Here is an 18150-nt window from a genome sequence, read left to right as displayed (position 1 = left end):
ACTGAGTGTACGATGGTGTGTGGCCTGCTTTTTCTAACAGCCATCTACTTGCCTGTACAAGATGTGTATGTGTAACTGCGTTTCTCTGCACTGTTAACGTGTCTGCGTGCAGACTGGGTCACTGCTTGTGCAGGTGATCAGAGCTGCCCATGAGTGGTTGCTGTGAGCTGAGCTGCAGGCAATGCCTGTGCCAATCAAGCCTCCACTTATTTAGCCTCTAGGCCTTGCAAATCTGCCTATAAATGAATTATATGCAAATTGCAATACTAGGCTTGCATGCCCTCCACCAGAGCGAGCCGTAATCATCATGTCTGAGCCACTATTGCAGTATGGCCAGGAGATCGGGGAGGGGCTTTGGGAAGGTCAACACTCCAACACATTTCCTGTAGCCACAGCCAATTTATGTTTCCATGGCCTCAGCTGCAAAAATTACATTACATTAACCTTCAGAATTGACTGAGTGCTGATTTAATCACCCTGCAGCCACCCAAACGCATGTTTGAGCTGACGGGGAAAGTGACGAGACGAGACGTCAGGAGGCATTAGAATTAAAACGGGAATGGGGTTGGGGGGGTTAAAGAGAGAGATTCTGACTTATTGACATCCGTGGCCCCTCCCAAAGCCGGGACCAATTGCTACGTGAGCTCTCACCCTCACACTTGTGAATGTCCCATTGTTGCAGGAGCCCCTCTGCTATGGAATCTGCTTCCTCTCCTATGGTCCCCAGTCGCCATAGTATCTTTGCACCTTGACGCTGGGGAGCGGGTGTTTCCCTGGAAACCAAGCAGTGCCTCAGAGAGAGGGGGCTCTCCATGGAGAGGCCAAGGCTGCTGGCTTTTAAAAGGCTGCTTTCCTTCGGCACTAACAAAGGCTGTCAGTATCGGGCTATAGCTTTGAGGCTGGCTCCGCACAGGACATGAAAAGCTGGGCAAGGTGATTGTGGGACACCTCTCTGGTCCCCTTATCCCAGGGTGGGCAGCTCCAGCACTCTGCCAGAGACTGCTGGTGTGTCACGTCCCTCCCTGGTCCTCATGCTGGTAAAGAGGAGGGAGCTGGGAGCAGGTGCCATGGAGACAGCATCAGGCCATGTCAGAATTCCCACAAGAGGGGCTGCAGACTTGACTGCTGTGAGCTCAGGCCTAGGATTGCTTTGGGACTAGGATCTTGCAGATTGCTGCCTGGTCAGAACTACAGCAAAGGCTGCAGCCTGAACGATTCAGAAGGATCAGACAGACACCCAGGGGGATTTCCTATCAGGGCTGCCAGTACAAGAGCTCCCCGTGGAGTGTTAATCACATTGATAGTTTTATCTGAGCCCAGGCCCTATAGTTTGAAACTATTTCTTTGAACTGTGAGATGTAAAAGATACAGTTTTTTCAAGGACAACGGGGAGATGCCATCATTTCAGTGTCTCAGACGAGGACGTAATATGGTCACTAATCCTCTGAGGCCTGAGGCGTTGTATCTCTGCAGGTGAATAAACCAGGTGTGTCATTTCTGCAATGAGCTGTCCCAACTGACTGACTGTGCACACTGCTAGTAGTGCAGATGGGCACAGCTGCTTACAGATTCAAAGGGTCACGTGCATGTGCACGCTTGCACAAGTGTGAAAATCTGTGCCCAACACCATCTGATGTTCCTGCAGCTGTGGGCCTGGCAGCCCTCAGCAGCAGGTCAGCTGGGAGCCCCCTTCCCCCACCCCCCCCCGCTGAGCTGAAGGGTTAGAGAAGAAACAGCTGCTTAGTTCTAACCCTTGCAAACCCACTGCAAGGAGGCCAACATGGGGTGCATTGTAAACTGGCTCCAAGGGAGCCATTGAAAAATGAAAGGTATGAGACACTGATATAATTAATCTGTCTTCCAGCATCAGTCAATCAACACCGGTGTGATCTAAGGCTACCTTATTCTTACACTGAGAAGTGATCAAGGAGGGGATTACCCTTCTGCTCTGGGGGCTGCTCCCAGCTCCTGCTATACAATAAACGAAGGGGTTTCCTTTCACTCCTTAAATATTCCAGTAGCAAAATGTATTTAAATGTGAAACTGTGTTTATTGAAAGAATTATGCAAATAATTAAAGCATGTAAAGTAATTTTATATCTATGCATGGAATGCGAAGTGTATATTTTATTAAAGATCTAAGAGACCCACAGTGCAATCTGGTTCTCCTTCTAGGGCAGGTCAGAGCTTTAAGGTTTCGCAAAATTAAACTGGCTTGTTTTGGGCTGGGACCGTTAGGTTGCCTGAAACTTCAATAGCCAGGGGAAAACTTACCATTTCCAGATGGCATCTAACAGACATAGCAAAGCAGCAGACTTATGACAATGCCCTGTTGTGTACCTGTGGGAATCCTAATTTTCAGAGAGAGAAAACCATAAAAGGTGGCTTCCTGTGACAAGCTCCTCTAAAAGCAGTCTCCGACATTTGTGACTATTTACAGAGGAACAGAGAGAGGTCACTGTTGCTGGCACCTACATAGCTTAGAGGATCTGGGTTAATACATCACCATTTTTCTCTCCCTCCCTATAACCAGCTAACCAACAGACACGTACATGCCTGCCTCTCCTTCCTCCGAAAATGCCCTGTCTATTTCCCTAGCGTTAATACACCTGTATAATGGAAAGAACTCCCCTACAACTGCTAAAGTAACTGCACCTCTCTATTTGCCCTAGAAGGCTGCATAAGAGACCTCCATGCAAGAACTAATGACACAGCAAAAAATGACCCTGAGCAGATCATTGCAGATGGTGTAACTCTGGGAAGGAAGATCAAGGAATATAGAGCCCAAGTGGTGTTCTAGTCCATCCTCCCTGTTGAAGGAAGGGGTCCAGGTAGGGATCATTGAATCAGGAAGTAAATGCCTGGTTGTGCAGGTGGTGTCAGAGATGGGGCTTTGGTTTCTTTGCCCACGGGATCCTGTTGTGGGAATAAGGATTGCTAGGAAGTGATGGGATCCACCTAATGAAGACAGGAAAGAGCATCCTTGCAGGCAGGCTTGCAAACCCAGTGAGGAGGGCTTTAAACTAGGTTCATTGGGGGATGGTGACACAAGCCCTGAGGTAAGTGGGGAAGGAAGAAGGAACAACAAAGGAGGACCCCTGATTCAAAAGGAGAAAGTCCAATCAGCTATCTTAGCTGTTCATGCACAAACGCAAGAAGCCTGGGAAACAAACAGGAAGAGTTAGAAGCCCTGGCACAGTCAAAGCATGAGGTGATTGGAATAACAGAGACTTGGTGGGATGACTCACATAACTGGATCACGGCCACCGAAGGGTATAAACTGTTCAAGAAGGACAGGAGGGGAGAAAAGGAGCAGGAGTTGCACTGCGTGTAAGAGAGCAGTATGATTGCTCAGAGCTCCAGCATATGGAGGGAGGAAAGCCTGTTGAAAGCATTCAGGTTAAGTTTATAGGCAGAAGCAATACAGGTGATGTTGTGGTTGGTGTCTGCTATAGACCACCAGATCAGGTGGACAAGCATTTCTTCAGACCACTAAGCAAAGCTTCCAGATCACAGGCCCTGGTTCTCATGAGAGACTTTAATCACCCTGACATTTGTTGGGAGACCAATAGAGCACCACACAGACAATCCAGGAAGCTTTTTGGAGAATGTTGGGGATAACTTCCTGGTGCAAGTGCTGAAGGAACAGACCAGGGGCCATGTGCAGCTTGACCTGCTGCTCACAAACAGGGCTAGAATTAGTTGGCGAAATAGAAGGGGATGGCAACCTGGGCTGCAGCGATCATGAGATGATGGATTTCAATCCACTTGTTGTGTTGCATCTGCAGGGTGTGAAATTGTGGCTGAGCAGTCCCAAAGTCTAGTGACCGGGGGGAATGAGTGCCAGGCAAGTGGGTGTGAGGCATGCACAGAAAAGAGCCTCAATGTTCACTTTTAATGTTGAATTTCCCAAGCATAAAGCAAACCCCATTTGGTCTCTGGCTTCCTCCACCCACCACAGGCCTGTGAAGTCAGACCAGCTCTATCAGAAGCTGTTGGAAACAAAGCAGCAATTTTCAGGGGGTGGTATTAGAAGCTCTGCACTCCCGGGCCTCTGTACACTGGGGGGTGGTGACTTCACCCTCCCCCATCTTGTAATTATGGTGCCAGAAGTCTGCTATTGGGTGCAGCCATTTCTCCTAGCAACCCACCCTGCTTTTAAATCAGCCTTTGGCCCAGTCTGGTGGGAACCTTCTGACCTCACAAGAGAAAGGGCTAGATCTAAAAACAGAACTCCAGCTGCTTTCCGTAACTGTTCAGCTGCTGAAACAGTGGCCTTCAAGGCATCTTGACAAAGGTTAGAGGGTTTTATACAAGCAGGTGGCTCTCAGCCTTCCAGACTACAATGCCCTTTGCAGAAGCCCGATCTGTCTTGCCCACCTGAAGCGTCATTTCCCTTAAACTACTTGCTTACAACATACAAAAAAAGTGTCACAGCACAGTACGACTGAAAAATTGCTTCCTCTCTCATCAACACAAGTTCTGCGGCATGTTAAAGACCCACAGATTTATTCAGGCATCAGCTTTCGTGGGTAAAACCCACTTCAGCAGATTCATCGACTTCCCGTATTCCTAACGTGGGCAGGAGTACTACAGTCGATCGGGGTGCCCTGCAAGTTTGATTTAGCGCTTCCCCACTGGGCACACTAAATCCAGCTCTGGAAGATCAACCGTGGCAGGGACCCATCCTTCCTGTAGTGACGACATCCCCAGAGTCTCAGGCGAGGAGTAGGCACCAGCTGAGTACATTTAGCAGAGCCAGTCCCATTCGAAACCTGGCCTGAGCAGGTCATGCTGCTGCTGGCATCTCTGCCATGCACATGGTGTTTAGCCCAGTGCTCAGAGACCTCACCTGGGCTGTAGGAGACCCACATTCAATTCCCCTCCCCTGGGGGGAGGGGTTAGTCAGGTGGCCCCCAAGCTAAAGTGCTGGCTTTTGTGGCTCACCTTATAAGGCTCTTCTCTTTGCCCAAGTATTGTCCAGGGAGCCTGGCCGCCTAGCCCAGGCACTGGGCATTGCTGTATTGTTCTCATGCCTTTTTTTTTTTTTCTAAGCACTTAGCTGGGCAATACTGAGTTCTCTTTGCAGCTCCAGGCTTCAGCCTCGCTGCAGTGTTCCCTGGCTGTCATGGGGATGATAGCATGGCTCAGCAGACAGGAGCGTTGCAAGGCAAAGTGCATCAGAGCCAGAAATGCTCAGACGCTGCAGCACCAGGGGCCGTGTAAGTAGCTCCAGAGAGACAAAAGAAACCAGCAAGCGTAGAGCCTGGCCTTGGCAGCAACCAGGAAAGCCACACAGAAGGCCCTGTGGCTGCCACCCGATTAGCTCAGCTGGAAGATTAACCCAGCACTCAGGAGCTAAGAGTGAATGGGATTTGGGAGGGTAGCAGTACTAGTAAAACAGCCTGAGACTCACCTTTGCAAGTGAGATGCTTTGCTCTGCTCTCCTGATAGCTCATGTTACGTTCTCCAGTGTAATCTCAGCTCCAAAATGTTTGCTGCCAATGACTTTGCTGATTAAAAAGGGTCTCCTGGCAGTCTCCTGGAATTAAAACACAGACCTGATAAGGGCATTTCAGTAAACACTGTTACTATATGCTTCCTCTCCAGAGGAGCCATGGGAACCAAGTAATCCACCCTCAAGGGGATAGAAAAACATCTAGATTCAGATGCCTTCATCTTACTTCTGGGGCTTCTCTGCTTCCCACCACTCAATATTAAGCTCAGCTGATCTGGGAGTCACTGTGGATAATGAAATGCTGAATAACTTAAACTTGTACTACAGAGCAAGTAATTAATACACTGCTGCCTTACTTGAAATATGCCTCCCAGGTTCTCCAAACTTTAGCCCACTGGGGCTCCCTCCCACATTTTCTCAGACAAGCAATTCTAATAAAGTCAATAGGATTGCTCACATGAGGAATAGATGTAGCTTGTGAAATACTGAGGAATATTCTCAGGTTGAGATGTCTTTAGACCAAATTAATAAACAATAGTAAGTCACCAGGATCAGATATTATTCACCCATGAGTTCTGAAGGAACTCAAATGTGAAATTGCAGAACTACTAACTGTGGTCTGTAACCTATCAGTTAAATCAGCTTCTGTACCAAACAACTGGAGGATAGCCAATGTGACACCAGTTTTTAAAAAGGGCTCCAGAGTCGATCCTGGTAATTACAGGCCTGTAAGCCTGAGTTCAGCAATGGGACAAACTGTTTGAAACTATACTAAAGAGCAGAACTGTCAAGGCACACCAATGAACAAAAATTGTTAGGGAAGAGTCAATGTGCTTTTTATAAAGGGAAATCATCCCCTACTAATCTACTAGAATTCTCTGAGGAGATCAACAAGTATGTGTACAAGGGGGAACCTGTGAAGGTAGTGTACTTAGATTTTCAGAAAGACTTTGATAAAGTCCCTCACCACAGGCTCTTAAGCAAAGTAAGCTGTCCTGGGGTAAGAGGGGAGGTCCTCACATGGACTGGGTTAAAGATGGGAAACAATGGGTAGGAATAAATGGTCAGTTTGCAGAATGGAGGGAGGTCAACAGGGATGTTCCCCAGGGGTCTGTACTGGAACCCATCATGGTAAACCTATTCATCAATGCTCTGGGAAAAAGGATAAATGATGAAGTGGCAATATTGCAAGCTGGCCTCCATAGCCTCCGTATCAGCATTGTATCAAAGATGAAAAAGGGTAAGAACCAGTTGTGTAATTCCCAGGCTGCATTTGGCCACTCTGCTTTTCCCCAGTAGTCAGAAAACCCTAATGGGGTCCATCTTCTTGTCGGTCTGGAAGTGCCTCTCCCAGATACATTAATGCAGTTTGGAATAATGACCCAGTACACAGTGCTGTATGCCCTCTGAGACCTCCACAAGCATCAAATACTTAATTCTCACAGGTCATGTACAGTAAGCATTAGCAACCCCACTTGCTAACTGTGATAGGAGAGGCACTAGAAATACCCTCTTTCTGAGTCTGTCCCCTACTCATGCTCATGGAGCACACTTTCTCTTTTATAGGAACTTGCCCCAGCAAGACTTTCTGCTTTAACAGAAAGGCTTTTCTACCTCTTTAACAGTGGTAGAATCAATCAGTTGCATTGCTGTGATCCGAGGACCAAAACTCAACTCTCTTGTTTCTCCTGCATTGACGTTGTCTTTGTCCCTGAAATATTTCAGGTAGACAGCTCCAATGACAAGCACAGAAGGGCTGGAGCAGCTCCCGATACTCTGACTGCTGCAGGATGTTGAAATCACCTTCCTGGCCTCTAAGCCACCTGTCCCGAGGGACAGAATTGAAATGTAGAGGGAACTCGGCCTTACTGTCTGTAGAGTTATCAAGCTGTCTTTTTAGCTAGAATCAACTGAAAGATTAGCACCAAATTGGGATCTGATTCTCACCTTCCTTACAGCTAGAAAAAAATATAAAAAGCCTTGTCTAACTTCCAGCCCAGGGTGTGCTGCGAAATGCCCATGCTACAAACCTACTTTGACCAGGGTTTCCGATGGACAACGTCTGAATCCTAGTGCTAGAGGAAAACCACTAACAATTGGGACAAATTCTGCAGCCCTCAGTTGAGCAGAATCACTTTTGCCTTCAAAGGGGATTTCGCTTAACTAAGACCCAATGAAGAAGGAGACTGAAGGATTAAGGATGATTTTAGCCTCCTGCTCTTTGTGAAGCTCCGAGCTTTGTGTTGCTGAGTAATTGTACCAGGCCTGGAAGTCGATGGGGAAACCCTAATGGCTAGTAGACCCGAGAACAGCTGCACTGCTAGAGTTTGTAGAGCTAGGAAGAAATCAGAGCATAAAGGCTGGAAGCAGAGCTTCCCTGCACATAGGATGTACTGGGGAGGCTCTCCCAGGCTCTGCACTTTTGGGGGCCCCATGGCATCTGCCCCAGACATCCTATGGATGGGAGCCACTGGAGGGCTACCTGGGGCTGAGGGGTGGGCACAGTGGCAGCAGGGAATGGAAGCAGGGAGCTGCTCCACTCCGCCGCCTGGCCTCCCAGCCCACTGCACCTTGCTTCTCCACAGCAGAGGGAAGCGGAGCAGATCTTCACCCCCTGTGGAGACGCAGGGCGCAACAGGCCGGGAGGGGAGTGCGCGCAGCAGGACAAACCTGGCTGCCGCTCCCACCGGCTGCTTGGTTTGTGGTGAGAGGTGGAGGAAGGGTAAGCGACTCCTGCTGCCTTTGCCACACTGGGCCTCCGTCCCAAGTAATCCCCTGGGCTCCACTGCTAGGAGGAGGGGGTAAGAGGGCGGGGGGAGAGCCTGCAGCACAGGGGTGGGGGCTGCACTACGAAGGGGTTTGCCCCAGGTCCCACCTCCCCTCTCAGGACAGCCCTGTTTAGATGGAGCAATTCAAAGGAATAAGCAATTGTGGCCAATGCTTGTGTTACCACCAATGCCTCGCTGAGCGAAACCAAGCACGAAAGGCGGCTGTGAAACCCCAGCTCCAGGGCTGAACGCATAATTTGTAAGAACAGTAGCAGACACACTCGCTTTCGTGGAGGCCCCTTATGGGAACGTTGACATGCTGGTGCGGTTGTCATGATCTGGCTAATCAAAATCCATAATCACTTTTCATAAGAACGATGGTATTTGCATGCAGGGCGGTTGGGCAAATCAATTAAACACTTTATCAAGTCGTTGCTGCAAAAGCTGCTTTCCTGGCTGAGAAGAAAAAATTATTGATGAAGTTGATTAGTTTGCCTCGAAAGGTAATCAGAATAAGTGTTTGCCTCTTGGTAAAGGTTATAAAACTAACATTATATGGAGGGTTAATTCAATTACCTACTTTTAGCACTGTATGTCCTCAAATGTTCAAACTCTGAGTCGGGCCCTCCAAAAACTCATGTCTTAAAAATCATGAGATGAACAGCAAGCAAATCTCACGCATTTGGGGCTCTTTGCTGTCTGGTTTTTGAGCCTGTAAATCGTTGTAGTTGGCGTCCAGAAAAGTCTGATGCTGCTGCAGTCCATTGAGGGGTGCAGACTGGTTGCCTCAGGGAGCAGCCACACCTGCTCCCTACATGATTTAGTCCTGGGGCTCAGTCCTGTGTTCAGACCATGGTGGGCTGACACCCTGCTCCGTGGGCAGGCCCCCACAATTAGTCACCCCCGAAAGCCAAACAGCCCAGGCCTGGGTGACATCCAGTCAATATACCAAGCAGGCCCAGGCCGTCACAAGCAGCGAGAGCAGGGCCACCGAGGCCTGTGCCCAGACTAGCAAGGGGGCAGGGGAGACTGCCTCATCCAGGTTAGGGGTGGCGGGGGGATGCAGGCCAGCCCACTCCACCGTGTCCCGGCTCAGGGCCCTGTTGGCAGCAGAGGTCTGCTGCCAGGGTCAGCGGGGCTCCAGACCAACACACGCTGACGCGTTTCCCTTGGGCCACTTTCCATATCTCCTCCCTCATATCTGGTGTAATGCTGGTCGGCTTCCCTAGGTTGGGTGAGGTACCACGGGCTGTAGCTCCTTCTCCAGGTCTTCTGGCAGTGGTCCCGGTGGTCTGGGCTGGTCCTCAGCCTCCTGGGGTCAAACACCGGTTAGGCTCCTCTGGTTCTGGGGGCTGCGGTGCCTTGGCCGCAATGGGGAGCTCCTTCTCAGGGTTGTCTGGCAGGGGTCCTGGTGGGCCAGGGCAGTCCTCAGACTCCCACAGCGAAGGATCCTCCTCCCAAGCTAAGAGCTCAGAGTTTTGGTCTGGCCTCCTTGGTGACTGGGCCCCTCCTGAGCCCTGGGCTGGGGTTTTTATACTGGTAACCCCGCCCCTTGCAGGACAGGCAGGGAAGGGAGCTGGGATAAATTCCATTCCCCGCGGGTGCAGGGAGGGCTTCTTCCCCTTCTGCCTCAAGGAATGGTCACACCTGCTCCCTACAGGGGGCAGAAGCCTTTTTTTAAATATGAAAGCTGAGTTTCTTTTAGTCATGTCTCTCCAAGTGAAATGTCAGATCTCTCCAGCCTTATGATAAAATTCTGAATTAGCAACACTAACAGAAAATTCTGCTCAAGGAAAATATTCGTGCTGCCTGTTTTACACACTTGAAAACTTTGTGTGTGTTGCCTGTCAGATTTTGCTTGGGTTTTTTTGGGTGCCTTTCACACAGCAAGAGGGGAGTGCAAACAAAATAAATAGGACAAGCTTGGTGTAAAACCACAACAATAGTAGGGAGGACAGGGTAGACACAGGGCTTCTGCATATTTCTGCAATGTGCATATAAAGGAGTAACACACTGATTCTGGTAACAATCATGCAGATAAATGAGTAGGTCTGTGGAGAAGTGTGCATACAGAAAATTCAGCCACAGAACACAATGAATGAGAGAAGCTGTTTTACACCATTGTCCTTAGCTCTGGACTCCTTAATTTTGTTAAAGTTGTATCTCCCCTTCTGAACTATTTCCTCAGTGCTGTGCTGGAGGCTGTTGAAATCCATGCCTGTAACACTGGTATCTTTTTTTTCCGTTTCCATTGCTGTGCAATGCATCAGATTGCATGAGAAGCTAAACATGTCAATTATAAGAATACCAACAAAGATGCAGACGGCAGGGAACGCTGTATTTCAACAGACATGTATGCTCCCATATCACGAGTTAGGAGTTCCTAACACCCATCAAGAGGAAAAGCAATTCCAAATTAATAATGAGAAATGCTGGTAAGTCTCCGGCTTATTTGTAGCAGGCTCATTGCTATAGTCTGTGGATAGTAGGTAAGTGGTCATAGAAATTGGCACATAGGTCATTCTTACAGTTCCTCAGCTTTTTCAAAAGTCTGGACAGTCACTCTTTATACTCCACTTAGGGTATGTCTTCACTACACAGGAGATCGACCTGGTCAGGGTCGATCTTCCAGGATTTAATTCCGCATGTCTCGTAGGGATGCACAAAATCGAACTATTTGGAGTTGACAGTCAATCCCTGCACTCCTCAATATTGCAAGGACCATCACCTCTGAGGACAGCCAGGTAAGTCAACTGTAGATAAGTCGATTCTAGCTGCGCAATTGCCGTATCTAGAATTGTGTATCTACAATCAACTTTAATGTCTAGTATAGATCTGGCCTAAGTAAAAGAAGAGAGGCTCGGGATTATGCCTTTCTGCCGCATTGACCAACAAAATAGCCTGCAAAGGACGCTGCAGTAAAGGATGGTGCTGGGGCTTCTGTTGTCCCTGCAGCCTTAGTGTAGCATTTATTTTACGAGGAAAGTGGTGGGTGGAGTGCAGTGGAATGGGCTGGGCTGGGCCTGCAGGCGGGAGCCAAATTCCCTTCATACAAAACCTACCTGCCGGCTTGGACTTTAACAGGGATTTCAATCTATTTGTGCTCAGAAGTAGCCAACTGGCATTTTGGGAGGCTGAGGACATCTCTGCTGATCATGCTTTGTTTGCCAGAGCAGGGGGTGGGCTTTGTTTTCCTTCTGGATCCAAGAGCCAGCTGAAAGAGTTGTCGGTGGAGGGACGGCTGGGTATGGCAGCAGGTCATGGCCCTTTCCTCCTGTGACACCAGATGAAATGCTGAACTAGCCAGGATAGGATTTGCTCTGGGCTCTGCTCCCTTCACTGGACTCCTGTGTAAGACTTTCCAGCTCGCTGTTAAAGTGGGGCCTCAGGTTAAAAGAGATGAGGGTTTCCTTTAGGACAGCATTAATACTGGTGGGAGCCTACGTTTAATAACTTCTTGCTCCCCCAAGTCTCACTAAACTGCTGGGTTGTGCTATTGATTGGTATCCATAAGTGAGGCAGAGTGAGGGCCCTTCTGCCGATGTTACAATTCCTCACCTTGCTAGAGATTTCCCATTTACGTGGGACAAAGCTCAAGGGCATATGGTCTAAGTACTAGTCTCTGGCTTGTGCAGCTTCTTGTGTGCACTTGAACTTTGCTAGCTATGTGTTTTGCCATCTGTAGCTATTTCTACAGTGTGTCTCATGTGCATGTGAATGACTCAGTGTTTGAGGCAATGCACAATGAGAGTGCTACAGCAGAAGTTGCACAAATCCTATCTTCTGTTTAGCCTTCCAAAAGGTGCCAGTAACCTGTGTTCTGAATAGGCCCAGGCAAATACCCCATGGCCTGGTGGCAGTCATTTTGCTGAAACATTTAATGGTGTGTCTCACTCCTCTTTCAATTGGTTGCTTGTGTTTCTAATACATAAATGCTCTGACTTAATTTGATTTCTTCCCACACGGCTAACCAAAGATAACTCCTCTGCATCCGACCTCAATTCAATTTCTTCTGCTTCACTTTGTCATACTTCTCAGGTATAGATTTTTCCCTCTGTAGCAGCAGTTCAAGGAAATTGTATAGAGTACAGGGAGCATGGGCAGAGAACGGCCACATTGTTTAACATTGGCACAATTTTCAAAGTCTTAGGAGTAGCTCCTATGTTTTCAAATGACCCAGAGTTCAGATGTTCCCAAACTCTTTTCGTCCCATGCTATAGAGAGACAGAGGAACCACTAGGTTAATGTGTAGGTCATCAACTCCATACATTTAACATGTCCATCTTCCATCCCCAGAAACTGTAAGTAATGAGGGCAAACCCAAGTCTTCTGCAAGGCATGGAGCTTAATGTTGGATAAACAGACTGTTCCCTCACTCACTGATGCCTGAAGACTCGGAACTGCAAAGGGACTCAAGCACTGAGATGCTAAGTATGGCCAAACTTAGGCTTTGTAGATTCCATTGATTAAGATGACAAAGCTGCACTCATGGTTAGGTGCCCTATCTCCCCTTCACAGAAGAGAGGTGCCTCAGAAACCCAACGTACTCAGCAGGGAGGATCACTCAGGAGTTACAGTGAGAGATAGGCACCTGGAAGACTCCAGTGAGATAGTAGTTTCCATACCCAGGGGCAGAAACTCAGGTACCAATGGAACACGCCCAGCAAAAATGCAGGCAGAAAACATGTTTAGGTGCTACATGAGCCAGGAGGTTGTAGCACCTAAAAGCTGGGCTTCATATCTCTACTGCATGTGTCCATTTTCCCAAGGGCAAGTTCCAGAGAGTGAAGTCCTAGGTACAGAACTGGAACAGCAATCTTTTGTGGCAGTGTAAAGTACCCCTCAAAGGGGATGAGTATTGGCCCTGTGCACTCTTGACTTTGGTAGAGACTGCTAAGAAAAGGTGCCAACTGATCTCTCTGGAAAACATGCAGTAGAAACTGGACTGAATTCCCAGTTCTTAGGCCACTGAAGAGTCATTCCCCCTGGCTAATTTATGGGCTCATTGCTGAACACATGTAGATTAGAACCAGTTCTCTAGTGGCAACAGGTTCTACATATTGTTACCAATTTCCGAACCAATCTGTCCTTAATAAAACTGCTTCAGAAGATGGAGGATGTTTTGATCTTCTTGATAATTATGACCCACACAAGAAAATACCATCGAAGCATTGTGAGTTTCATTTAGGGCAGTTTATTTGCCATTTTGAACAAATAAGGCAAGATGTTTGAGCAAGATCATTCAAACAAGATTTCCTGTACCAAACTCACAGGAAACGCAATAAGTCACTATTTCATACATATACAAACTAATGACAATACTAATATATACAAACAGCCAGATCTTACAAAATAGCATTTCAAGTCAGCACTTTATGCCAATGTCACTAATTTGTTACAAAAAGTTAAAGCTACAAACTTCACATTATTAAGTCTCACGTAACTGACACCATCAGCATTTTTCCAGGATGGAAAGCGAAGATGACCATTGGTTCAGAACACTTTTCAGCGATGCACATGGACCCATAAAGCATGTGAATATAATTTCACAATTAAATGAACCTATTGCTTAAAAATGTTGCCTGAATAGCCTTCCCTCAGGATATGAGACTCAGTTGTCAAACGCTGGAGGAATTTAAAGAGTAAGCACATGACAGACTCCTGCAGAGGATCTGAAAAGGTTCTCTCTAGTTGAGATACATTCTTGAAGGTGAAAACATTCCCAGATTTGTTCAAACTCCAAGAGCAGCAAATGCCTCAAAATTATTATGAGCACTTAAGACCAATCTAAAAGAAAATTAAACTATTGGACCACATCTTACTTTCACATATTTGGGTTCTTTAGCTGTGATTTGTTTCCTAGCCAACCATTTCAGTGAAAGTTACTTCACTTATACTATATTTGGCTGTAAGCACCAATTACAGCAATCAAGTTATGCATTGAAAGTGAATGTTGAAACCAAGCACTCAACTCTGGTGTTTTAAATAAAACATGGGCTTCACAATGTCTTCCTGTTGGTGGAAGAAGTTTTGTCTATCAGTGGTAAATATGACACAAAGAAACCATTCCCCACCGAATGGGGTATTTAAGGTGTAAGCAATGCACTTACCTTGCCACCAAGTCACTCATATTGTACATGTGCATCACGCTGGAGGCAAAGTGCATATGTGATAGAAGTAACTAAGCCATGAAACAGTATTTAACATGGACAAAAATGGTGTCTTCTTTCTGGAAGCTTCATTTGAGCAACGGAATGTAATGAACGTTAGCCATTAAAAAAAAATCAGCATTTGACCATATTTTGTAAATGCTTTGAGCAAACACATGGCATGTATTTTTAATAAGTGCTGCAGATGGTGTGTTTGTGTCCAGCATTAGCGTGCTGTGTTGTCAATACAGGCGCTTACTAGCTTGCATGGTTCATTTGAATTGCCAGATTCTTCCTGCTAAGAGATTTAGTCATTTGCTAACAGAAGATGAAATTTAAATTATTTAGCTTGTGAATGTGATTTTTAACTCAATTTAATTGGTTTCTTTCAAGATCTTCACCCTAGTAACTTTTGCAATATTAGAGACTATCAAAATCATAACTTCCTAACAGCTGGTTAATTGGGGGTATGCAGAGTGTGTACTGTCCCTATGCTGTCCCAGAACATGTTGCCTACTGCCTCCACTTTCCTTCTAGAGCCTGGCTGACTAGACTGTGAGCTCTTGGAGTCAGTTATAGTAGCTCTGTGTATTTGCCCCTGAGGAATAAAATGAAGATGTTTAAAGTCATCTCCTCAGCAGCATGGACTGTATGATTCCTTCTATGCCATCAGAGCTCACTGATGTACAGCAGCAGAGGATACAAGCCCAAGAAGCAAAGGGTCTAAAACTGTAAGTTTCCAATGGCCTTGACAGGAACTCTTTTGTTACTAAAGCCAACTGAGTTCAGGAGGCATTGATATTTAATTGTGTGTGTCGTACCAAGGTTTGTTTCAGCAGAATGACACGAAAGCTGTCCACTCTATCAAAGGAAAGAAAATAATTAAAACACTTGCTCTTTCCAAACTTTTCATCTTATGTGTAACGACTGAATACAACTAAATTGGATCCTAAAACAGAATTCACCATTAATATTGCTCTTCCAATGCCTTTGCAAAGCATGCTAAGTGGTAAGTCGCTGCATCCATGAGTGGCGACATCTGTATTATTTTTCCTATTTTGCTTATCATGTCAGTGTAAGTTTATTAAGTCATTTCAAGGTAACTTGACTCTCGCTGATCATATATCTACCATCTGGTGATTTTCCACAGCCCATTAATACCATGAAAAAGGCAAACTTTTACAGAGTTATCCCAGAGAGAACATGGACTATTTATCAGTGTGTCCAGAAAGACTGGAAGAGGATGATCTTAGCCATGTTAAATACAGAGCAGATTAAGTTGGAACTTCAGTTGCTTAACTCCTCTGGCATTAATGTATTTTTTGTTGTTTAATCTTTTGGGTAACCCACCTTTACTTTCAGCTTAGCTTTTCTGCCATACTTGGCCTCATAGGAGAAAAGTAAACCATTATGCAATTAATTTTTCATCTAAAGAGGGAAGCTTAAAATAGTAAAGCCCCATAAATCACCATAATTAGTGAAATATTTTAAAATCCGCTGTCTAGTGGAGCAAAAAATATCTAATTTCCCAAGAGAGGCTCACGCAGAACTTTTTACTGCTCTGCTAGTAGGAATGAAATGAAGGATGTGCCTCAGGATGCAGATGAAGGGGCAACTGCTTTGTTTTATAGTAGAACTCTGCTTGGTTTCTGATTTAAGTCAATGAGGCTTTTAAACCGCACAACAGCATTTCTGATGGAAGAACAACAGCATGCTTATCTACCAGCATTAATTCAAACAGAACATGAAAGACAAAACTACGGTCTCAAAAAATACGTGTTGAAAGCGCACAGTGTAAGGCATGGGGCATATTACAGGCATTTTTAAAATAAGATTTGTTCCATTCCAAGGGTGGTAACAGTTTCTGTATGTTTTTGTCTGTTCTTTTTAGTGATCTCTTCAACTTGCTAACACTTTCCATGGTACCTCAACAGTAGCAAGACAGTTAAAGTGTCCAAAACTGAGCTTTTGTAAAGGGAGATGCAGCAGTTAAACACCACAGTACATATTGAATTCAAAAGGAAGAAAAGGGACTACTGAAATTCACAAAGAAAATGAACCAACTTTCGCTAGTCTTATTTGTGTCTGTTCCCCTGATTTAAAAACATGTTAAATCTAAAACCAGTAACATAACTCCTCTGAAATAATATACTTTCCATTTTAAATAAATCTAAGATTAAAAACATACCATTATCCATCCATCAGGATGTCCCACTTAATGGCATTCCTGAGTTCAGAAAGGTGCTATGGAAAAATAAGTGAGCAAAAGTTTTGCTCCCTACTTTGCTAACACATTTCAATAGAAATCAATCTGCTTAGTAGTCAAAAAATCAAGGTTCTGATTGTTTCAGAGGGGGACATTCATTTTACCACAGGCGCTCTCAAAAGTTCTGTTGCCGACGTTTCTTGGCTTCGATGGCATCAAGGATTGGCTGCCGTTTCGACTGATACTTCTGGCGGATTTCTTCGATCTCTTGTTCCATCATGGGATCCAGGGCTGAAAGTCTCCTCTGAAGTTCCTCTACACCCCAGCTCTTTAACTGGCAGAAAGAAAACAGAATGCATACCAGCTTCAGAACCTGGGCAAGTTCTTGACAGTGAAAATCAACAATTCTGCAGGAGATTCTGCTGTGACAGATTATAAACATTCACACAGCATCCTAACAGTAGGGAGAAAAATGGCTCTGAACTAACCAAGGGAAAAAAGCAACGAGGAGTTAAGTTAGAAACAAAAGGACAAGTAAATTACGTGCTTGTAAATGTACATAGATGAAATATGCCCTAACGTGGATAACCATGACCCTCTCCATTTAAAAAACATGGAAGCAAGCACCTTTCTCTTTTTCTAGCCAGGGTTACTGCCAATGATCCCCATGCGCCTTCCAAAATGAAGCTGCTTCTTGGAGTTAAGAGAATGGGAGTCAATATACCCATCACAACAGGCAGGCCATTTTGTCTGGGGAGTGTCAATGAAATGAAAACTGAATCACACAGCTCCCAGGAAAGCCTAGAGTTGATGCTTAGGCTCCTAGATATTACAAAACCCTCAGAAAGGAACCTCTCATGAGGTGTAAGTGGCCACAATTTCCACCTTCCTCTCTAACTATAAGGAATTAAGTTAAAGACCCCCAAAAGCCAGATGTCTGAGAGGTTAAACTTACTACACCCCAACAGGTCCAAAAGACATCTTTCATCCCAGATCCCCAAACAGAAACAATACATTCATCTTCCTTGTGAATAGCTAGATTCCAGGCCAGTCTGGACCTTTGTCATAATCTTCTATGACATTCTGAAGAACACAAACCACAGAACTTCCCCACAATAGGTTTTAGAACAGAGCTCTTAGAAAAACCTCCAGTTTCGACTTGAAACTTGTCTGTCATGGAGAAGCCGCCACCACCGCCCATGGTAAATTGTTCCAATGGCTAACTACCCTCACTGTTGAAAATTACTCCCTATTTCCAGTCTGAATTGGTCTAACATCCACTTCTAGCTATTGTATTTGTACTATCTTTATCTGCTAGATTCTGGAGCCCATTATTAAATGTTTGTTCCCTATGTAGCTACGTATGGACTAATCAAATCACCCCTCAACGTTCTCTTTTAAGCTGAGCAGACTGAGCTCCTCAAGCCTATGGCTATAGGGTAGGGTTTTGATCACAATTCTCATGGCTCTTCTCTGAACTCTCTCAAAATCATCACCTTCTTGAACTGTGCAAATCAGAACTGGGCACAGTATTTCAGGGCCCATGCCAAATACTGAAATAAAATAACCT

General features: G+C 45.8%; 1 protein-coding gene across 1 annotated transcript in view; it reads right to left on the bottom strand.

The window, feature by feature from the left end:
• Nucleotides 1-13402: 13402 nt before the first annotated feature.
• The window catches only part of STK4 (serine/threonine kinase 4), an 89442-nt gene continuing 84694 nt past the window's right edge, over nucleotides 13403-18150 (bottom strand). Inside the window, exon 11 of the mRNA XM_075011821.1 lies at nucleotides 13403-16914. Within this exon, the coding sequence (XP_074867922.1) occupies nucleotides 16756-16914 (159 nt within the window). The 3' untranslated portion in view covers nucleotides 13403-16755. The remainder of the gene's footprint in view (nucleotides 16915-18150) is intronic.

This window comes from Carettochelys insculpta, chromosome 17, assembly GCF_033958435.1.
Source record: "Carettochelys insculpta isolate YL-2023 chromosome 17, ASM3395843v1, whole genome shotgun sequence".
In the NCBI taxonomy this organism is placed as follows: Eukaryota; Metazoa; Chordata; order Testudines; family Carettochelyidae; genus Carettochelys; species Carettochelys insculpta.
Note: the sequence above shows the minus strand (reverse complement) of the source record. Positions and strands in the feature narration are given on the sequence as shown.